At 52.1% G+C, this 24,123-nt stretch overlaps 1 protein-coding gene across 5 annotated transcripts in view; it reads right to left on the reverse strand.

The window, feature by feature from the left end:
- Positions 1–2,492: 2,492 nt before the first annotated feature.
- The window catches only part of LOC309666115 (growth factor receptor-bound protein 10-like), a 122,298-nt gene continuing 100,667 nt past the window's right edge, over positions 2,493–24,123 (reverse strand). For 4 of the 5 annotated variants that reach the window (XM_082473200.1, XM_082473199.1, XM_082473201.1 and 1 more), the window contains exons 5-6: positions 7,181–7,382; positions 2,493–2,901 (exon numbers count right to left, since the gene is read on the reverse strand). In XM_082473200.1, the coding sequence (XP_082329326.1) occupies positions 2,712–2,901; positions 7,181–7,382 (392 nt within the window). In that variant the 3' untranslated portion in view covers positions 2,493–2,711. The remainder of the gene's footprint in view (positions 2,902–7,180; positions 7,383–24,123) is intronic. The other variant, XM_082473198.1, reaches the window with a different exon arrangement.

Here is a 24,123-nt window from a genome sequence, read left to right on the forward strand (position 1 = left end):
CAACTGCTCACTCCCACCCACACGTGCCCACTCCCGCCCAAACCTGACCACTCCTGCTCACTCCCACTCACACCTGCCCACTCCCGCTCACACCTGACCACTCCTGCTCACTCCCGCCCACTCCTGCTCACTCCCGCCCACACCTGCCCACTCCCGCTCACACCTGCCCACTCCCGCTCACACCTGCCCACTCCGGCTCACACCTGCCCACCCCTGACCACACCTGCCCACTGAACAGCTGTCAACTGGTCACAGAGAAAGAAAGCCAGAGCACAGTGGAGGAGGCCTTGACTCATCTGAGGGGGATCTAGACCACTTTGGGCAACAAGGGTTCTTCCTTTCAAGTGGCTGCTTGAATCTTTCACTCCTTCCACCACCCTGACTAGTGAATACAGAGGCTTCCGAAGCCCCCCTGTGCCCAGCTCCTTCCAGACGGCTTACACTTTCCTCTTTCCCACTTGACCTCGTCCTTCCAGTGAACGAGACGGCGTTAGGTGGGCCCCATGTGTCCAGCACACTGTGTCCATTTTTATTCCCTGTCAGAGCTCTTGACTGGACACTGACCCCACTGCTTCCTCTGACTTTGCAGGAAGAGAAGGAAGAGCACGTTTCTCTTGCCCTCAGGTAAGTGGCAAAGGAGGGGCCCCCGCTCCCATCATGGTCACTGAGACTGGGCGGGCAGCTTGAGGCTGCCAGGCATCGCTACTAGCAGCACCAACAAAACACGCATTCAGGAGCTCAGAACCCAGTGCGGTCAAGAAACATCCCTTTGAGCCAGTTAGCAAACAACGAAGAACACCAAGTTTCTACACGTAGGGCTAAGTGTGGAACATCCTTCCTGGTCGCCGGTCCCAGAGGGCAGAGGAATCTTGGTGACAGAAACTCAGGCACCAATGCAACGTTCTTGTGGGGGAACTAACTCTGATCCCAAGGAAAACAGCAGGCAAAATCCCTGGGTTTCCTGATTCTGCTTACAGAGTTGTACAGTCCACGGGGTGGAGGCCGGTTTTCTTGCCAGCCGCTGCGAGAGCCAGATAATATTTTCATGGTCTTATTTTAGGACGGGTAATGTTGTAAACAACCTCAGTGTCCAACCCACAGACAGCTTGTCTAGACCCTTTTTTGAAGCAGAAGGTCACCAGGCAGGCAGACATCCCAGACGGACTTCAGGCATGTGATGAGGGCTGTAGCCTGGCCAGCGCTGGCCGCGGAAAGGGACCCTGACCTCACCTCTGAGTGCTGATACAGGGACGGCGCAGCCCGCTTGCGAGGCATGAGGTCAGAAGGCAGCAGCTCTCGGGAGCGGGCGAGCGTCAGGAGAAACGTCTCCCTCACAAGAGTGTAGACCCCGCATGGTGCAGGGGATGGATATGCAGAGAAAGAGGATGTGCGACCTATCATGCTTGAGGACAACAAGGGTGGAAAAGTGCAGAGGAGAGTGGCTCCACCAGAAAAGGCAAAGAGGCTTCTGAAATACACTCACTGAAAAGAAAGAACATCAAGGGCCCAGGAAGACCTAGTTTAGTGGCTAAGATCAGAGGTGCCAGATCCTGGTGTCAGGTGCTGCCCAGCTCCACCACTCACACCAGCCCCCACCAGCTCCACCACCCACACCGGGACCCCCACCGGCTCCACCACCCACACTGGGACCCCCACCAGCTCCACCACTCACACTGGGACCCCCACCAGCTCCACCACCCACACTGGTCCCCACCAGCTCCACCACCCACACCGGGACCCCCACCAGCTCCACCACCCACACCGGGACCGCCACCAGCTCCACCAACCACACCGGGACCCCCACCGGCTCCATCACCCACACCGGGACCCCCACTGGCTCCACCACCCACACCGGGACCCCCACCGGCTCCACCACTCACACCGGGACCCCCACCGGCTCCACCACTCACAGCTGGGCCTCAGTTTCCCAAATGCAGACTAGATGTACCATTTGTACCTCTCAGGTTTGATTTGAGAGTAAATGTTACTTATATAAATTTATATAAATAAACACATAAACCACATAGAATGTTGTTTTCGCCATCTTTGTTGTTGTTATTATTATTATTGTTATTGTTAGTGCCATACCCCACTGTGGAACATCACCGGGTCCCCCTCCCAAGCCTGCAGCTCACCCTGGGCCAGGCCCTGCCAGCCAGGAGGGACGGAACTGCCAGCCCACCCTTCTGACAAGGTGATGACTGGCGATTTGACCGTGGATGACTTACTGAAGCTCTGCCTGTATCCTCCCCTGGGGACAATGTGTGTATCACAGGCACCTCGAAACTGCTGGTTTAAAAGTTGGCTGTCACCTTCTGGGTCAAGTCAAAATCCTTCTGCCCTGAGTACATCCTATTCAAAGTCAGGAATGTTACCAACCGCGTTCAATTACCCTCCAGTCCCGGTGCCCAGGGAAGCCCAGGTGTAATGCCTCATTGATCCAGACGAAGATGACGGTGGTGAACTAAAATTCATCTTTCAGCATCAAATGATCAGTACTATTATTTTTTTACCATTTTTATAAGACTCTTTCTATACCATATAAACATCTAAGACATCCTAAATGTTGTTCCTAAATCATTCCAAAGTGGCATTTTGGCCAGTAAAGGAAAAAGCTTTGCCAGGCAACAAGCCTGGTAGCAACAGGAGAAGAGCAAAGATCCCACAATGTCCCTCCTTTCTTCCCAGAGCCACGAGCCAGCTCGTCTGTCCTAACTCCGCCCGCGAGCAGCCTGGCGTTCCAACCAGGGGTGGCTCACCTGCTTTGCAGCAGCCGGGCCAGGAGGTAAGGAGCCCGGCGTGAGCGCAGGGGGGCTCCCGGGGCCGCAGAGCTCGGGGAAGGGGTTGGGGATGGCCGGCAGAGACGACGTCCTCAACTGCTGGTCCTCCTGCTGCAGGCGCCTGCAGGAGAGACAACGCCCGTCAAAAGCTGCCGTCCGCTCAGGACCCAGGGGTCCCACGTCTGGGAATCTGCCTGGAAACCCGAGGGAGGGACTTGGATGAATGTTTGGACACCTGTGCCCACACCACACCGCTCACAACCGTCAAAAGGAGGGAGCAACCAATGGCCCACTGTCCCAGGAACGGTGACACAATGTGGTGTAAACGTGCAGCGGGGCATCACTCAGCCTGCACGGGGAAGGGGATTCTGACACGCGCTACAGCACGGATGAACCGTGAGGACGGCACTGCAGCGAGGCACCTGGAGCAGCCACATCCAGAGACAGAAACAGAGTGGAGGGCCAGGGGTCGGGGACAGGGGGTCACTGTCCAGTGGGGACAGGGTTTCAGATGTGTAAGATGTGCAAGTCCTGCAGATATAAGACACAGAGGAAAGAGAGGAGGGCCCTTCCTATAACCGCTGGGCCACCTGCCCAGGAGCTTACTTGGACGGTTAACAAACCCCGGTCCTCCGTGACAGCCTCCTGGTGACAGAAAACCCAGGGGACGCATGAGTCCTTTGTCACACAGAGCAAGAGGGGAGGAGGTGCAGCCATGCTCACCTTCAGGACCTCCCAGCCCGGAAGCACTGCTAACCAGTGACTCACCGGAGAATGTTCTACTTTGTCTTGAATTACCGCACAAGAGGCTGACTTTCTGATATCCTAGCTTCACAGAAGTGCGCAAAGCTTCTCTCTTTAGGAGGCAGTTCTGAGCACTTTAAAAGTCCTGTCTTTTAGGGCAGGGAAATGACTCCATACAACACTATAAGGCTGGATCCCCCGTCATCACACATTTGTGCAGACCACAGAATGCACACCACCACGAGCCAGCCCCAGTGTGAAGCAGGGGCTCTGGGTGGTAACGATGGTGCTGAGGGCCGTCGGTTACAACAAGGGTGCCGCCCCGGTGGGGCTGTTGATGGAGGGCGCTGAGTGTATGCTGAGGGGGATGGGGAGAGCATGTGGGAAACCTCTGCAGCTGCCTCTCGATTTTGCTATGAACCCAAAACGGCTCTTAAAAATAAAATCTTAAAAAAAAAAAAAGGTGCTAATTGAAAGAGGCCAGACACAGAAGGTCACATATTATATGAATCCACTTGTCAGAAATATCCAGACCAGATCAATCCACAGCACAGAACACAGATGGACGGTTGCCAAGGGCTGTGGGGAGGGGAAAGCAGGGGGGGGGCCCTGCTCAGTGGGTGGGAGGTTCCTCCGGAGATGGGGATACTCGGGAACTAGACGGGGGGGTGGGGGGGGGCGCTGCACAGCCCTGGGAGTGTCCTTACCGCCACCCAACACACACTATGAAGTGATTCAGTCTACGCTGTGCAAATCTCATTTCAGTACATTATTTTAAACATTGAAAAACAAAGTGTTTATAGCGGTTCACAAGTATCACCCAAAGCCAAACCAAGGTATATCAGACAAAGCCGAAGAGTCCCATTCAAGAGGCCCGTGGCCAAAGGGTACTTCGCTCCACAAGAGACACGGGAGGCGGGGTCAGGGACCGGGAGGAAGGGTGGGACCGCACTCCTCCACCCATCCAGGTGCGAACACGCCCCCTTCACTGCAGTCCCTCCTCCTCCTCCACCTGTCACCCCTCTACTCTCCAGTTTCTGCTCTGTACCTGCTCTCTTCAGATGTGTGACAATCTCTGGGAAGTCCTCGGCAGGGCAGACCTGCTCCTTGGGCCCCTCACCTGGGTCTGCGTCTGGGGTCCCCACTCACCAGGTATGGGCCAAGTCACCTCCCCCGGTGCCTGTTTCCTTACCTGGGAACTGAGGGTCACCACGCCTGCACCTACTAAGGCTGCAGTGACCGTTCCATCAGCTACTATATGAGGACCCAACAGACTTATACACAGGAGGTGCTCAGCAAACACAGGAAATCCTCAGCAGACCCATGACCCATTTACAAAATGAGTCTCTGGGGATCCTATATTGGTTGTCCCATTTTTTAAAATGCACCTGAAGATGAGAAACGATACGACAACGTGAGAGAATGTCGCTGAGAAGAGGCTGGGCCCGGGACCGGTGCCCGCTCTCTGGAGGGAGCGAGCCTCCTGCCCTGTGCCCATCGAACCCTGGGATTCAGTACCCGCAGCCCCTGGGAAGAGGGACAAGTACGGCCAGGACTCCAGACTCAAGGGTCCTGGACAACTAACTGGCAGGGAACCAGGCCTTCCCGCACCCCCGTCCTCTGCCTGGTCCAGCCTCGTGCACCGTCACTGCGGCTGCCACTGCACCCTCCCGGGGCCTCCCCGAGGCCACCACGGATGGGTGGCCAACACACCCCAGACCCAGAGAAGCCTGCAGGAGGAAAGAATGTCTCCCCCCAGCCTGAACTCACCAGGAGCTCAGAGCACAGGGGTGACGCCCTAGGGAGCAAAGTGGCACATACACTGGAGGATGGATGTGACAAAGTGACAAAGGGCAGGACGCCGAGAAGCAGTGACCCCGGGCCACCCCGGCCGCTGCACCCCACCTGCAGACACTCGGTCCCCGCCCCCCGAGACACAGTTGGCGACCTTGGGCAAGAGGGGCATCTGGCTGCAGAAGACATAGGATGTCGGGCTGGAAAGAAGGCTCACAGAAGTTTCCAGAAGCACAGCAAACACTCCATCCCCACAAGGAAAGGAGATTCCCAAGAAGATGCTCCAGCCCGACAGACGTCCCGGCCACAGCACACCGCACAGCCTCCCCCGAGAAAGCCCAGGGAGGCAGCAGGTGTCAGTCACCCCCTCAACCTCCCTCACCTGAAAACCTGCCAGAGCCAACGCGGGCCCGGGGTGGGGACCGCGGAGAGCTCGTCTGCTGGATTTCACAAAGGCCTCCACCCAGAAGGTCTCCCATCGCCCCATTCACAACCACTGCCCCGACTTCTCCCACTCCCAGGCAGAGAGACAGAGCCGAGGTGCCCCCAACACTCTGTCGTCCCACCCGCAAATCCACGAGCTGACGAATCTCATCCACCCCCCATCCCCGGTAGGGCAGTGCCACTCTAGGCTGGTCCCTGAAACAGCTTCCAAATCCCCCCCACCCGACCCCAGGCTGCCAGAACTACCCACCGAAACCAAATCCAAGCCTCACTCACCTGCTCAAACCCTTCCCCCGTCTCCCCCCTTGGAGGGGCTCCCAAAGGCCTCTGGATCTGGTCCTACCTGTTGGGATCTCTCTTCTAACCCTCTCTGTGGAGGTCTGAGAGACACACAAAGCCGTGCGTATTCAATGCCCACAACTGGACGAGCTTGGAGAGAAGAACACGCCGTGACCCGGCACCACAGTCTGGCCGTAAACATCCTCCAGTGTTCCTGCCCACCCTCCTCACTTATTTATTGTTATTACTTTGTGTGCGTGTGTGTGATAAGAACACGTCACACGAGACCCGGCCCCGTAGGAAGCTCCTCAACACGTAGTGCAGCGCTGCTCACTCAGGCCGCACTGCACGGCACGCCGGCAGGCCTCGTCCACCGGGTCAATCTGACCCTCTGGACCCTCCGACCGGCACCTCCCGTCCGGCCCCCGGCCCCCCCCGCAACCCTCTCCGCTCCCCGCCTCCACGCTCCTGACGCTTTCAGGCTCCTCGTGGAAGTGGAATCGCGCAGTAACTGTCCTTCTCTGTGGTGCCATTTACTCGGCACACGGCCCATGCTGCCCAGCAATGGACGAACGGACGGAGAAAACGTGATACATACACGTGGCACGTACACACATACACTCAGCCATAAAAAGGGAAGGGGATCCGGCCACTTTCGACACCAGGGCTCATCTCTCCTGCTCACCCTGCAACACCCAGTTCAGAGGTCTGCTTCCTCCAGGGAGCCCTCCTCCACTCCCCAGAGCCCCTCCCTCCGGTCCCGGCCTTTCCACGGAGGCTGAGCCTCCTCCACCCGGCCCCCGGGGGAACGGGATCAGGTGTCTGAGGCCGCATGTTTCTGACCAGCCCCTGGTCCCCAGCCGCACTCTGGGCAGTGAGGCCTGGGAGCCCCCCGTGGACTGCCGGGCCATTCGTTCGTTTATTCCAGGGCGGTCTCCTCTGACGGGGTTTCCGCACATCCCACCGACCTGGCACAGAGCAGGTGCTCATGTCATGTAAGTGACCTGAACTGAACCAGGTACCAGCAGGTACCCCGGCGGCCCTGCTAGACAGAGGGAAGGAAGGGGCCCACCAAGCTGAGCCCGGCGCCGTGGCCCCGAGACCCACCCCTCACTCCTGGCGGGGAGGCCAGGGCCCACCTGACGGCGAGGATGTGCATGGGCTGGGACCGTTGCAGCCTCTGCCGCGGGGCCACCTGCCCCTGCAGGGGCCTTGCTCCGGGGGGCCGGCCGCGGGCATGCTGGCCATTGTGCAGGAGGGGCGCCGTCTCCGCGGCCGCGCACAGGCTCTCCAGGGACGCGTCCATGTCGTTCACCAGCGTCTCCAGGTCCACGTCGTCCTCTGTGCGTCGAAAGGGAGAGAAAGACAAACGTCAGCAGCAGCGAGGGGCCCCGGCCAGGTTCCAAGACTCACACCGTCTTAAAGTACGACGTGAGGGTGGAGGGCGGTAACTGAAACAAGCACACATTTCTATGAGGAACCAACTATGTCATCATATGTATGGATATCTGTCGATACTCCAGAAGCAATCCAGTAATGACAGCCCATCTGCCTTTCCCATCTGCACGGGAGACCCTCTCGGGGCATCTGCTGGGGTGCAGGGGGCCACGCACAGCCTGAGCCCCGACCTCAGCTGGCCAATCGCAGGGGCGCAAGGAGCCCTAATGAGGCCAGTCAGGGCTTCTCCCTTCCCCGAAATTCCAGAAGAGAAGCAGAGAGACAGGAAGGGAGCAGCACCCGACCCTGATCCCAGCCTCGTCTGCGAAGGCCACCAGAAGGGCTGCAACCGCGGCAGATGGGCCCCCAGGGGCTGCTGGTGAGACCCACACCTGCGGGCCTCGGGGTGCCCGAGAGCCAGAGGGAGGCTGCATTCACACAAGAAGGCCTGAGGCCGACGCAGAGAGAGGACGACAGGGAACGCCAGAAAGAGAGGTGGGTAGCTTTACGTGTCGGTGTGGCTGAAGCCGGTCAACCATCATTCTAGATGCTTCCGTGAAGCTATTCTGAGACGAGAGTCTAAGAGAGACGAGGACAACGAGGGCCCCGGGAAGAGGGGTGGCGGCTCTTTCCGGGTCTGCAGCCTGTGGCCCCGCAGACGTGCACATGGACGCACGACTGTGCGAGTCGACTCCTCACAATAACCGCCCCAAACACACGCTCACGCACATCCCGCGGGCTCGGCTCTGGAGATCCGTCCCTTTCTAACAACACGGCCGACGCGACTGAGGCTGCCTCTCATGACTAGGTCACAGGTCACCCAATTCACAGCCCATCTGCTCCCCCGGGGCCCAGGGAACACCCAGGGAGCAAACCAGAGCTCAGGGCCCAAGACAGCCAGGCCTCGCCCCACCCGAGGTGAGCGGCCCCCGAGGGGCAGGAGAGCCCCTGCTGCCCCACCCCTGCCCCTGTCCTGCGCCGGCCGGTTCGGGGCCCAAGCCCCAGTCCCGGGTCTCCACCCCTCCGGGTCTGCAGCTCTCACTGGAGCTCACAGTGGTGCCAGGCCAGCAGGTGGGCGTGAGGAATCAGTGAGTCCTCACCTGCTCTGTAACGGAGCCTGGCGCAGGGTAAACACTTGGTCGATGTTATTTATTTGCTCTGTTTCATTTATTCCTCACAAAACAATGCAGAGTGGTGCCTATTAACCTGGTTTAACAGCCAAGGAAGTCGGTCCAGGTTAGTCAAGTAACTTGCCCCAGGTCACACCAGCAGTCAGCAGGGAACCTGGAATCTGAAAACAAGTTTTGCAGCTGCCAACGTGAGCTCACCAGGTGCGCACTCCATCAGTGAGCTCATGGAACTTTCTGGAACACTGACCTCCCTGCCCCTCCCGTTCCCCCCACAAATGTCTCCGATGCCTCTGCTTTGTTCAGCCTCCCTGTCTCACGAGGCAGAAGGGCAGGAGGAGACAGAAGGAAACAAAACAGAACAACAACAAAAGCCAGCCTAGAAGGCACAGAAGCCACAGGGTGCAGGGGTCGGGTCGGCGGGGGAGTTTAGGATCAGGGAGTCTCTGGTCGGGGGCAGGGGATGGAGTGCAGGTACGGAGAGATCCAGGACGAGGCAGGAAGACCACAGAACATCCCTCTCCCAAGGCCCCTTTACCCTCCAGGCAGTGGTGCCCGGAAGAGAGGTCTGGGGAGCGTCTGGACCAGACGAGAGACGTTAGTCTGCAGGCAGGCCCTGAGGAGGACAGACAGACAGACAGACACACGGATGGCCCGGGTGGGGGGGTGCGGGGGGGGGGGTGGAGAAGGACGGGAGGCTGCTGAAATCGCAGCAATGAGAGTGCAGTCCCACTGGAGCCAAGGACAGAGGCCCAGGTGGGGTGGGTGGGGCAGAACCTGGGAAGAAGGGGGGTGTCTGGGGGGATTGTGCAGAGACCCCGGCACCCGGGGGAGGGCTGATGGGGGAGAGGGCAGAGCCCTGCACCTCCAGGCCCTGGGCGGAGAAGGAGTCGAAAGATGCTGCTACAGCTCAGGTTATGCGTTGTCTAGTATTAATCCCGGGGCCAGATATTAAAAGGACCAAGCGCTGAATCGATACTTCATAATTAATTACGGTGAACTCGATCATTAATCCATCACAAGGGAGAACATGGGAGTCAGCGGGCAGGGCTCTTTCTCAGAGTCCCGGGGGCAGGTGGGGAAGAACAGCCAGACCCCTGCAGGGGGTCCCCACATGCCCGCGGGCCCCTGGTCCCTGCGGGGCCGCTGGGTGCAGGTCCTCGTCCGCAAACTAGGAAGCAACATCGGCAAGGACAAGAACCGTGGACAACGGCCACCCAAAGAGAGCCGTCGCTGAACAGGAGAGAGCTCGCCTAGTCATCTGACGAGGAAAAGTATGAGTTGTACCAGAGTTCCCAGGTCGGAGCTTCGGGAAAGTTCTAGCATGTGTCCATCGTGAAGGCCACTCTCCTCCTTTACTCACATGTGGCTGATCTGTAATCGCTGCTTAAGTAAAACTCTGTAAAACAATAAGTCCACGTGCCACCCTCCCTCACCCTAGTAACAACTCAGTATTTCCATCTAAATGGACCATCTAAGAATCAACAGGATGAAACACCAAGTCCACTGGAATTATGGAGTTGGCCTTGGCTGTAGACAGGTGGCCTTGGTGTGGACAGGCGGCCTTGCCATGGACAGTGGCCTTGGCGTGGACGGGCGGCCAAGGGAGCACAACGGGGGTCCGATGGTGCTTCACCAGCGGCGTCTCCTACTTGATAAACATGCGGAGGAAGCCCAGCAGAACGCAAAGGCCACTGTCTTCCTGGCTTTCGTCCGGCTTTAGAAATCAAATAGGAATAGCGTTCTCGCTCTCTGACAGATTTCAGCCAAGAAAATAAAAGGTCCTATCCCCTCAGGTGGATTTTCCTTCGAGTCACTTCTTCCCTACGTCATTTCTGAAAGCCCTTGGCTGTGCCCACGGGGGCAGGCCTCTGTGTCTCCTGTCCTTTTCTTTCTGTTCCTTCTCCCGCCAGCCAGGTCCTTCCTGGGCCACCCCGCGCTGCACTCACGTCACTGTGCTTTCAGGAACACGGAGTGATTCTGACGTCATTCAAAGTAAATATAAAGGCAAATTGGACGTAAGCTGGTAAATATAAAGGTAAAAGGTGTAGGTGCAATGCACGCCCTAAAGTACTTTAACTCTCCTCTGAGGTGGGTTATTGATAAAACCACTTTCTACGCTAATACCTTTAATGGTGAATCTGTTAGAGCCAGGTGAGTCATTTAACATTCACTTGGTAGGTTAGAATTTTCATAAATCAACTCCAACCACTATATTGGCATGTTTCAAACTTGCCTATTTTCCACAGCCCTTAGAGCAAGAATAGAGACTAAAACATCCTAATCTAGGACAAACTTTAAAAATTTCCTGTGGGGTCAGTTAGCATTTTGTCTGTTTAGATAATAACATCACTCAGCGTTGTCTGATTCTACTTAAACTTTGTTAAATTCTAACAAAGACTGATAATTAAATCTTCCTAACAAGGGTTTTAAAGGGTTGATTCTAAGGAGGACGCTTCTCCACATGCCACGGCACTTTAAAAAAAATTACTACACTGAGATTTTGCTGGAATGACACTCAGTTCTTTCGAATGTTCCACGAGCCAGTCCACCGTGGAGCAAGGCTGCCCTGCGTCTCTCCCACACGTGGGGGCGTCTGCACGAGTGCACGTGGATTGGTGCTCACGCATGTGAGGAAGTCTTCCCGCAGCGCCGTGCAAGTGGCAGAATCAAACACCAGGGCGTTAACAAAGCAGAGGCTTCTGGAAAGGACTGTTAAGATGAAGTGTCTACAGCTGCTACCTTGAGGCCAAAGTTTCTGCCGTGAGCCGGTACCTCTGAACGGAGTCCTGCAAGGGGGAAGGGACACAATTCTATACGTGACGTTCCACTCCATACGGATTTGGGAGGGTATATTTACTGGACAAATGTAGGTCAAACAACATGGTTGTAAATCAAGTTATGAATAGTTATTTTCCTTCCTTAAATAACCCAGTCTTAAGCTGGCCAGAGATTTTCGTCCCAAACGTCTGAGTCGATCATCGGATCCCCAAATCACAGGTGTATCTGGTCTCACTGTCATCTTTAGCAAAGGAGGCTTCACTGAGGTCTAAAATGAGTACAAATTCGGTGAAACACATTCATGTTTGGATTATTCCGGGAGAATGTCTTCCAGAAGCCAAGCCAGCAAGAGGGCAGGCTGCAGGCAGAGAGGAGAGAGTGAGTCACAGGAGGACCTGACTGGCACCACCGCCTCCTGCCAACCCCCAGACCCCACTCTCTCCACTGCCCCCTGCTTGATTCACAGCGCCCTCTAGTGGCTTCTTTAATTAGATAATAAAGATGACACTGGATCCGCTTTATGAAATTATTTTGGCACCTTAAAGAAGTGCTACTTGCACCACGTGTGCGCCAGATGCATTCTTCCTGTCCTTTCTTTACGGACCCACGGAAGCCTCTCCCCCGTCTCCCCCCATTTTCACATATGAGGCTCACGCTGAAGTAACAGAGAGCTGGCAGGGCAGGGCACCGACTTCCTTACAAGGTTCAAACCCTGGAGGGTGGTAAAGAAAATATAAAAAAATAGATGGCATTTGTAAGGCTGGGGTAAGAGAAGAAGTATATATTTTCATCTTCCTCCATGGTTCCTGGCACACAGCTCCTAAAATCCTTGTAATTTCCTAACTGATACGAGTTAAGGGGAGCATCTTTGTTATAATATCTGGCCCTTTTCTGTTGTTGTTCCTGAAATAGCTCCCGAGCTACTAGTAAAGGTGAAAGAAGTGTGTTTTGTTAATCATAACAAGCCCCTTTCGACTAGGTCTGAATTTATGGGAATGAGGTGATTTCTGGAAAGCCCCCAGATAAGCACTTGATAGAGACTGGCTGCCAGGGGAACCAGCTGTGTGATTACAGGCTGGGACTTTTAGCCCCACCCCCGAGCTCCAGGGAGGCCAACTGCAAATGGCCAATGATTTCATCAATCATGCCTGTATGATGAAGCCTCTATAAAAACCCTACAAGACTGGGCCTTGAGAGCTTCCAGGGTGGTGAGCAGGTGCGGGTGCTGGGAGGGTGACCCAGAGGGCAGGAAGCTCTGCCCCGCCTCCCCGGGTACCTTGCCCTCTGCATCTCTTCATCTGGCTGTTCCTGAGTTGTACCCTTGACAACAAACTGGTAAACTAGTGAGGAAACCGTCTTGCTGAGCTCTGTGGGCTGCTCCAATAAATGATCAAACCAGGTACGTAGCATCAGAATTGAACTAAATTGTAGGACAGCCAGCTGGGGTGGGAGAATTACTTGGAGTAATTCTAAGAACAAAAGTATTCAGGGAGTTTTCTTGACAGCACAAGACCTGAAAATTCCCCAGCACATGTGCAAAGGCCAAAGTTCTCACACATTTCTACCTGGACAGGAACTAAAGGCCCAGCCTGCAAAAGCACTTGCAACCTAAACCATGTTCCCCGGGCAAGCTTTTTTTGTTGACCTCTAAGCAGTTAAAACCTTGTACAAATATAACTCAACATGCTACTGATATACCTTTTTGCACACCAATTCATCTTCAATCCTCATGTATTCTAGTCACGTGTATTTAATTTTTAGTATGTAGAGGTGCTTGGACATAAGTAAGCAGAATAAGAAAATGAAGTATTACACCATTAGAGTAGTCTTTTCTGTTCTGATTCATGATATTTAAAGATATTCAGCCAATATAAAAGCAAATCACCTAACCCCAACTCCAAATAAAAATACAAATCCAACTCCCAAATCCTGTCATTAAACAAACAAACAAACACACAAAACCAATGCTTTATTTCAGTGGTTACTTGGGCAGGCAGGACATAAAAACCCTCAGAATTAGTCTGTCTGGCATATGCACAGAAATACATACACAGCATTGGAGAGATTCACAACTCCTGATGTTTTCCATGTTTACAAGAGAAACGTTTTCCCAACATGTGGGAAAACTGGCATCCTTTCCTGTCTACCACCACAGACTACAGTAATTGCCAAGTTCAATGTCTATTAATTGAGAAATACAGGTCAACAAAATGATTAATTAAACAACCTGTAAGAATTTGCGTGTTTTGTTTATTTTTTCATTAGGACCATATATACATTCGAAAAAGTGCTGCCTACACTTTTTGGGTGGCTGTGGGGCTCAGAGGACCCCCTCTCCCAGGACCCACAGGCCATGTGGGTGGAACCACTGCCCAGAGCACAGTCAGGGTCAGCTGGTGACATGAAACTGGACAAATACACACACACACCCTGGGACCAATCCAGTTAGACAAAGTGAACATTAAAACAACCCTCCCAATCTGCTGATGCTGGGCAATCTGTGCCTTGCTTTGTATCAATAGCTGGTAGCCTGATTATTTTTCTTGGAATGCCTTTCCTTCTGCTAATCCAGATGCAGGACTGTGCACTCAGAAAGGGAACGTGCGTAGTTAGTTAGTCGTGAGTCCAGTTCCTGGAGAGCTCAGGCACTTTCTTCTGTTCTTTAGGAACTGCATCCAGAACCCCTCCCTAGAGCATCCCACAGCAAGTGACAAAGCCAGCATCCTACCAGGCAGCCCCGTCGATAATACAGAGTACGTAGACCGCCGACGCTCTGCCTTCACGACATCTGTAACCTGTTTTCCTCAAAGCCACACTTAGGTCTACACGTTCTGTCTAAAGAAGCACCACCCCTTATGACTGCTTAAGGGTCTACAGCTGTGACTTAGCACAATCAAGAGGCGATTTAGACGCAAACCCTTGCCTACAACCACACAGATGAGAAAGGCTGTGGGCACTGCTTAGAGGTTTGTGCATTTTACGTTAGGTATGTTTTACCACAATTAAAAAAATAATAATAATAGTGAAAGCATTTTTTAAATTGGAATGCTTAATATTCTCAAATACATTCACTTAAGGTCTTCTCCTGGCTGATCTACTTGGGTGCCTTTAAGAAGCCCTCAACCCTAAACCTGCCTGCCTGGAACCAATGCCACGTGCTTGGACCTCAGGGGCAGGGCGTCCTGGGCTGCCCCACCCTCCCCGGAGCCCACTCCAGGGGACGCCCTGCCCACCCGCTGGCCTCAAGCCCCATCCGTCTGGCGGACAGGTGCCCCCTCCCCGATTCTGCGCACCTGTGGTCCTCACTCGTCCCCAGCATGAGCACCAGCCCCCGCCACTGCTCTCTGCCTGCACACGTGTGGCTTCCTCCACCAGCAGAAAGAAACGGTATGGACGTCACTCCTGTCAGTCATCACAGGGGTGGGCTCCTGGGGTCAGTGCAGGTGGCCCAGGGTGACAAGTGGGGACAGGAGTTTAGTGTGGAAAAGAGGCAAGGGTCCTTCCCAGAAAAGAAATATTTCATCGAAGCGATGGACGCAAGAACCTAGGCAAGAGGTAAAACAAGATTCAGGAGGTGCCTAGGCCATGGAGGCTGAGGGCCACGGTGGGGGGGTCCCTGGGGCTGGCTTCTTGGGTGACCGGCCAAGGACGCCCAGGCAGACTGGCTCCTGAAGGCCCAGGACCACCACACTCGTTTCCCGAGTTACACGAAACATGAATTCCTCTTCCCAGCGAACATTAACTTTTAGTACACACGTGTATGCTTCTCCACCAACGCCGTGGACTGCAAAAGGTAGGTACTCAACCATACCTGTGTGCATCCTCCGATAAGGGGCTCATGTTTCGATGGCTTGTGCAGGGCCTGGCCGTCAACGGAGGCTGAACGAATAGACCCGCGGAAACACAGCCAGCCGGCATCCTCTCACAGCCCTGCCAACCGCTCTTCACCCGTCTCCCCGGAGCGGCTGGAAGGGCCCGGATGCTGGCTGCAGTGACCCTCAGGGAAGAAGCTGGGCTACGTCTCACCACCGGGTCTGTGACAGCCCAGGAGGCTGCAACACACGGAGGGCAGGACGCGGCACTCCCTCCGGGGCAGATCAGAGTCAAATGCAGACATCCCAGCAGCCTGACAAGCCAGCTCCACCACCATAGCAGACAAGCAGAAAAGTGATTAATGATGAATCACTCTGGACTCTGATTCCCGTGAGATGTACTTGTTCAGTCTATGTCTTAGGAGAGAGCTGCAGAATAATTCTACCCAAAAAACAAATAAAGAAAACGAGGAAAGCTACGCATTCCACTCAGTGATCCCATTCACTGAAATTCAAGAACTGGCATAAGAGAAAAAAGCATAAGTTTCCCCCTTTCTTGGATTTTTATCCTGTCACACTGTTGCCAGGAAAGACCTGGACATCACATAAGTTTCTTTCAGGTCTTTTAAGACTGTTTGTTTTCTGCACCTTGGAGAACAATTTTCCACGACCGAAAAGTTACAATTGCCAAGCAAGGACCAAGGACCTGGGCTACAAGTAGCAGAAAAATCTACAGACTCTGTTGTGTAATCTCTATTTGTACTATTAGAGGACAATTTGGGGGAGCGGGGAGAAAGAAACATACTCACAAAATATCGCTCAAAAAGGGCAAAAGATTAATTGCATCTTTCTCAAGTCATCCTTAGCAATTTAATCTTCTTCTCCTCAACCTTCTGATTTTGATTCCCAGTTCTTCTATTGCATCATAAAAATCAGGGCAGAAACCTGGGTGCAAGAAACTATGCAAATAACTTGTCATTCTGGAAGGTTCCCATTTTCCATTAATCTTAAAAATATTAATCCAAGAACACTGGAATTGAACAGGGAAAATCCAGGGCACAGGCCAAAAGCCTGTCACTCACTGGCACCGTGATTGCAAACAGGAAATTTTTTTAAAGGTAAGTTATCTTCACTACCCCATTCAACATTAACTCTCTATGACTCTGTGCATTTACCTCCATAAATGTAAAATTCCTTCATGGAACCCATGTTTTTCTTCCTTCAACAGATATTGACTGAGCACCAACTACATCTCTGACATTGCTCCAGCTACTGGAAATACAGACATTAACAAAAGAGAAAAGAATCCCACCACCTAAACGTGATGAAGTCCTAGGCATCACACTCTGGAAAAGGATTATGGTGCTAAATGCAAAGTTGCAAGGAAGGAGGTCAAACTTCTTCCACCACCTCTGGAAAAATAATCCCCTCGGTGAAGAAGCTAAAACCCACTCCGGTGTACGAGAGGAGGAGATGGAGATATTCCAAACAGAGACTGGGCTCCTCGCGGAAAGGGGGGACCTCAACCCCAACTGAGCGTCTCACAAGAGAGGTTAGGGGCGTGCGGGCAGCAGAAGCGGCACAGAGGACACTTTGTGTCCTCAGATGGAAACAGCCTTGGTAGAGTTAATGAACTGCCCAAGCCAGAAAAGTATCCTAGAGGACAGACACTCTCCCAGGACGGCTGTGCTCACTACCTGTCAGAAGACGAGGACTTTACAACAAGATCTCTGTTATGTAAGGCAAGACGGTCAAGCAGAGGGCACTCAGCTCTACGAAGAGCCCAATTTCTCAGGCATCAGGATGGGGAAACTCCTTCCAGGAGAACGTACCAGGCAATTCCAAGAAATGGCACATCTCCCGGAACTGCAATGCCCAGGAGAGAGGCGCTGTCTTTGCAGGATGTGATGGAAATAGGGCTTAAGTGGAAAGATGCAACGTTCAGGAGGGGGCCGGCGGGGCTGGGATGATGGAGAACCTTCCCTCTGGAATCTGTCTGATGAGCAGGACCCCCTGGGAGGCTTGCTTGTGAAAACAGGTTCCTGGGACTCACTTGGATTCATTCTGCATCCAAATCTCTGGAGTCGGGTCAAGGAATGAACAGAGTTCCTAAGCAAGGGCTTATGATTCTTATGAAAATGGTTTGTCAACCAAGAGAAATAACAGTACACATATAAGCGGAACCTTCTGAATAACACCCCAGCAGAAGGAAAACTCAGGACAGTCTTTCTCAGAATTTGGGCCTCGATGGACATGAACTCTGAAGGAGCAAGCCCAGAGGGAGAGGTTGCACATGCTGGATCCATGAGAGAGGGCTTTGATTTTCACTCTCTCTCTACATACGTAACATTGCATTTATTAATGATGAAGACACACAGTAGCTACCAGTTCTGGCACCAGGGCTTATGCCAGGCATATCTTGTAGGTCAAGCAGTTTCTAATCTTCCTACCAAACCAGCCAAGTAGGCATTTGTAAGATTTCAGATAAAAAAGCCAAGACATAGGGTGACTCAGCTCTCCCAAGATGAAGACGGAGGTCAAAGCCAACCCCAAGGGTGGACATCCTGCTTCCCTGGTACATTATCATTTTAACTTTCCTCAGTTTTTCTCACTAAACTTTCGTTTTAGTTTAATTTCCTATGTACACATCATTCTTTGTCACTAACCTTGAGTTTCCAGAGGCTGGACCTGGCACGTTCGTGTGCCTTTTCCCTCCTACCTAACTTCACAGCTGGCACACAGTAGGTGGTCAGTAAATGTCAGCTGAGTATGCGGAAAATGGAGTCACCAGCCTCCATAAATCAAGCTGTAGAATTTTCCAGAAGGTCAGACAGCCAGGCAGAGTTCCCAAACTCTCTTGGGGCTGCTGAGTCCCCCGTCTGTTAGTTCCCTGGAAAAAGGCCCACCGGGTAAGTCACAACCGGGCCACCAGATGAATACATGCCAGAGGTTCTAATTCCAGCAGGGATGGAGGACCGTCTGAGGCCCAGGGGTCTCCTGCAGGAAGCATCACCTGGCAGGCCAGGCCTCTGCCCGTCCCTGTGAGCCTCCCTGACCACGTCAGGCCCACCTGGCCATCCCCAAGGTCGCAGGGACCACAGAAGGATTCTGTCCCCATTCAGGACGTGCAGGCACCGGCAGCCACACAGTGCAGAGCCAGAGGGGACGATCAGTGAGAAAACACAGCAACCGGTGTCACTGAGAGTTAGTCCATTAGCTGCAAGGAAGGTAGAAACCATCTCCCTACGATGCAGATCTCTAGCTGGCCTTGTGTCGGCAGCCCCTGGGGTTCACTACACTGAGCCCCCCAAACAGGAAGCATTCGTTACGCAAAGGTGCTTTCGGCCATCTGACACACAAGTAGATGGAGTCCACTGGGATTATTTTTCAAAATATATCTCAAATGTACCCTTGGAGGTGGAAGGATTAACAACCTGTGCCCCCATCTCCTCTAGTCCCTGCCCCCCGCTCCTGAAAAGGTCAGGACTGTTATTAAAGTCTCTCTCAGTCAGAACGAGGCCCAGGGTTGAGCAAGTGTTGGCTACCCGCCCCTGGCAGGGGCCCAGTTCTAAGGGAGCAGCAAAGGGCGGTGGGAACCACCAGGCAGGCTCCCGGCTCCGGGGCCGGCGCCCGGTTACTTCATTCTGCAGAAGCACCTGCTCCTCCCAGGATCTCCGAAAGGGTCAACTAGTCATGTACCTGCAGGGCCTGCCCCCAGGTAAGGAGCTGAGATCTTCGAGGGCCTTCCTGAAGACAGATTAACGCACAGTGGGGTATAGAATATTAGCAAATATTAGACACGTGAACAAATGATGCTGTAACCTTGCTGAAGTACTTCTGAAGGCAGCAGTACATTGCGTCCTGAAGATCGGAGGGTTACTTTTCCTTATGGAAAATCTCTAGCTTGAGATCTCCCTCTGGGGATAGACCTTACAATTATAAAAGAAAAATAACTCATTCCAAAAAAAATTTTTTTTTTACCTGAAATGGCTGGTTAATTGCAGTTAAAAAAATAAAGTAATTTAGATAAAGTGTAATAGAAAGGAAGACGTATATTGTTAGATTTCAGGAGCTAGGATATTCTAGTTTCCTACCTAAGAGCAATCTAAAGATATTCATTCATCACGGATCTTAATAATGAAGGAATTATATCTAAGTTGTGCCCCGTCACTTCTAAAAGGGATTTATACTTCCTTGGACGAAAAGGTCCATGTGTTATGTGACCAATACATTAAAAAGGACCTACTGCTTCCTGTTGCATCCCTAGGGCCTGGGCCCCATGCCTGGCGTGGCCTGGACAAACAACAGATATTTGTTGAATGCATGAAATGAATGAAACAGCACAACTACAGCGAAGAGCATGGAAAGCAAAGGCCCCAGAAGAACAGAAGGCATTGTGGGGATAAAGCCTCTCGTGGAGGGCGGGCGTCCTGACAGCCAGAGAAAACAAGAAACATGAATGGAGCCCAATTATCCGCTCAAAGGAAACAGGCAAGAGTGACGTGAGCTGTCAGAGCATCAGGGAAGCGAAGGCCCAGAACAGCCGAGACTTGAGAAATTACACAGGATGACAGCGGGTGTTTCAATTCTGCTCCAAGTGAGAACCAGGAAGGGCGAGGTCCGCCGCTTGCCTGACCCTGGGAAAGACAGAGTGAGAGCCGGCGCCCTGATGCCTTTCTGTTACCTCTTCCTTATGGAGACGAATGATTGTCCCAGTGGAAGGATGGAAGAAGTGTAACGGAAAGGAGACCACCACCCAGGATGGGGGGGTGGTGACCGTGGGATCCTACCCACTTGGCTGCTTTCAAGAACAAGGAAACTCCAGTCCCTACAGCCAACAAAATCTCAGTTTGAGGACCTGAAAAATGTGAGGAGTCAAAAAGAAAGGAAAATATGCATGGACTCTGTTAAGGAAGGAGGAGGAACCCTGAGGCAGAGCAGCAAGGTGGTGGGAAGCGCAGATGCCAGAGCCCCCGGCCCAGCTGGGTTCGGGCCCAGCTCCGCCACTCCTCTGGGGTGTGATCTGGGCGACTTTGTTAATGCCTGTGCCTCAATCTCCTTCCCTGTAAATATGGGATAATAACAGTGCCGACCTCAGGACAATTAAGTGCATTCGGTGAGTTAAAATGTGACACACAAGTTCTTAACAGGTGAAGAACCTATTTTTATAACAGGGAAGTCAGGTAAATATGGAAGAAACAGAGGACACGACACCTTTCTGATGGGCTATAATATCATCACTTGAAAGGATGCTGCAGAAGCATCCTTAAGGGCTTTTTTTTGCATCTTAACCCAGTCAAAGGTGTTTAGGCACAGGGAAGGGGTAAAAGAAATCAAAACTACATCAGCCCTGGCATCAACATCCAACCAGAGGCTGACATTCATTACGATTCAGGATTTTGTCGAGCATTTCTTTCTGAACATTATCTTTGGAAGACAGGCTAGTTTCACTGTAAGGAAATGATAGTAAGAAAATAAAAGTTACGTGTGTGTGTGTGTGTGTGTGTGTGTGTGTGTGTGTGTGTGGTGAGTAAAGCACTGGAGATGTTCTCCATCATACAGTAAAGGGTGAACTGGATGAGAGGGTATCCATGAACCAGGACGCAAGCTCGGTTCAAAAGCAACCTCATGTTACATGAACACAACATTGTAAATCAAGTATACCTCCATTAAAGAATACATTTTATTTTACTCTGGCTATTAAAAAAATTTTTTTAAATAATTTTAAAGAAAGCAACCTCATCTTCTCGGCTGACCTACACCCTCTCATGCATCACCCCCTCATCCAAATGTTCCTGACACCTAATCAGGGGCACCACGAGAAGGGAAGGGCTCCACTAACTGGTCTTGTCTTTGCTCGCCTGGAATCATCCGAACCCATGGAAGGCAGAGGCAGGATCTCAGGCCCTTTCTGGAACCCACAGGTATATATATGGCATGTGAGTTCAGAAATCCGTTAAACACATATCTATAAAATCCAACTATGGACAAGGCCCTATAGCAGAACCTTCGAGATGGGGAAGACATGGTTCCTGCCCTCGAGACATGTATCATCTCAGGAGAAAGGGGAAAAATACAATACGTAAAGGAACACTTAGAAGGCAGCTTTTATGTACAGGTGTGTGCTAGGTGTTTCCCCTCAACTATCTCAAAACGTGAAGGTGGAGAGACTTGGCTTTGATTCCAATTTCACCACCGTATGACCTCTCTGTGATTTCCAGGCAAGCACTGACCCTCTCCTGTCCCAGTTTCCCTATCTGGAGCTTTGACGACTAGATGAAAACATGAGACTTGCAGGAGGATTTCTAGCACAGGACTCCAAGGTATCACCATCATGATCACTACTATTGATCTTCACAATAATCATGCAAGATCCATGTATACAAACGAATAATCTATACTGCACAGTGGTTACTAACTCGTCTGCTGTCCCAGGGCAAGATGAATCAAGAGGTAGAACAGCAGCCCCACACCCGGCCGCCCCCAGCATCTGGTGAAGTCAGATCAGCTCCCTGAAGGGGAACATCGAAAACAAGACCATCTTTTTGCATCTATTTTACAATCTCCAGCAAATGACATTCTTTTCTAATTTTGGTCTTCTCTACTCGGCAAACAGTCTTCCATGCGATACTGGGGTTTCTGAAATGGTCTTGGTTCCACATCTTTCTTCTACGCTTACACTGTTCCTAGGGGGAAAAAAAGCACTCCACCAAATACAGTTGTGCACATTAAAACTGCACCCTAATAACCAAAACTTTTGGTCTAAAGAAAACCAAGAGAAGCAACCAAAGCAGAAAAGATCTGTGACGGGGTGACAGGACCACGGGAGGCTGGGAGCCGGAAGGCATCCCTCGATTCAGGGAGCCGAGTTGCTGGATTTCCGAGTCTCCTTCTGAACTGGGGACTGACTCCGTTTCTGGGGTTCACAACCCCAGGGATCGTGGGCGATGCTTTGATCACATCTCAGGAGGCTTGGATGTGTGCACACATGGCCCCGTCTCCAAAGAGAACACAGTCCCAGCTCATGTGCAGTGACTTTCCTGCGTGGATTTCAAACCTCTCCACTCCTCGGGGCATCTCTGCTCAGCTGTGGTCTGCTGAGTGGAGCAGGACAGGGCTGGACCACTCAGCTTCAGTGCTGAGCAAGAATGACAATCAGATGCAAGTTGTTTAAAATGAGAAAAGGCCGAACTTCCAAAAACCACAATTCTCTGAAACCTCACATCTCAAAAAATATTATCAAGAAAAAGCTGAACATAGAATTCCCATACTATTAAGCAATTCCACTCCTAAGTATATGCCCAGAGGAACTGAGAGCAGAGACTCAAACAGATATTTGCAGACCCATGTTCCTTGCAGCATTAGTCACAACAGCCAAAAGGTGAAGGCAGACCTAGGGTAGACTGACAGATAAAGTGATAAACAAATGTAGTTTACAGACAACAAAATATAATTCAGCTATCAAAAGAATGAAACTCTCATACATGCTACAACCAAGATGAACCTTCAAAACACTATACTAAGTAAACCAAGCCAGGCACAAAAGGACAAATATTGTATGAGTTCACGCACACGAGGTACCTAGAAAAAGGCAAACTCACAGAGACAGAAGAGAGTAGAAGAGAGGTTACCAGGAGCTGGGGGAGTTCTTGCTTAACGGGTACAGAGTTTCTGTTTGGGATGATAAAACATTTTTCAAATAGATAGAGGTGAGAATTGAGCAACACTGTGAATGTACTGACTGCTACTGAAACACACATAAAAATGGTTAAAATGGTAAATTTTATGTTATATATATTTTACCCTCATAAAAAAATATATTTTTTAAATACTGTCAAGAGTAATTAATTCCAGCTATTGCAAAACCTCCCACTTTCCAAAGAAGACACATCCCTTTTGCAGCTTGCTGCTAGGAAATGTCTGAAGCATTTTTAACAACCGTCACACAAAAATAAGCTGCTTAGGTTAGGAGTGAGCTAACAGAAACCAGGGCATTAAATCCTCTTTGCCAGAGAGAAGGAACAGGTCAAGGAAAGTCATGGCAGATCTTTTATTCTAAACATCAGGTCCCTTGCAAAGGACCAGATCTCACACCTCACAGACACCTAAGGCCTAGAGTTGGAGCACCTGGATGCGTTCAAGATTAAGGAAGCAAGAAAGAACAGCGCTCTGTCCCTGTCAAGTGCTGTCCCGTATCCCAAGCTGTCTCGTTAGGAAGAACTTCCGGCGCGGAGGCGGTAAGGAGAGGAGGGATGGCTCAGGGATGCAGGAGGGCCCCCTCCACCCCGGGCAGGACAGGCTGCAGGCTCCTGCAGGCTGTGCAGACCTCAGCTTGGGAGGGGGCAGAGCCACCGCACCGGGAGGGCACCGGCCTCTGTGCTGCACAGCCGGACGCTGTGAAGCCCAGCCAGCGCACACAAACAGGCACAGGGACACGCGGGGCCGCAGGGGTGCCAAAGGAAGGCTGAGCGTGCGGCACCCGGATGCACTTGAAAGAGAGAGAGAGAGACCTGCGCTTTTCTGCCCCACGTCACAGACCTGGGAGCACAGGCTCCCTCCAGCCCCAGACCAGCCGCTTCCACGTTTCCATGGGAAATGACCGTGCAGCCTCACATACAAACACAGCATGCTGGCCTCTTTTGCAAACTGCCTGCTCCTGCTCTTTGCCAGTTTTTCTATTCGATTGTTTCTCTCAGGTATAGGATTTGTTACAGTAAACTGAGGATACTAATACTTTGCACGTTATACGCACTGCAAATATTTTTCCTGGGCCAAAGTGTGCCTTTCAGTGTTTTAGATGCTGTCTGTTAGGTTTGTACGGCAATCTGTGTGTTATGGACTCAAACATCTTTCCTTTATGGTTGTGCTAAGTCTTACTTAGGAAGTCTTTTCTCAGCCTGAGTGTATGAAGATTCTCACTACTCA

Source organism: Balaenoptera physalus (genome assembly GCF_965194825.1).
Source record: "Balaenoptera physalus genome assembly, chromosome: 8".
In the NCBI taxonomy this organism is placed as follows: Eukaryota; Metazoa; Chordata; class Mammalia; order Artiodactyla; family Balaenopteridae; genus Balaenoptera; species Balaenoptera physalus.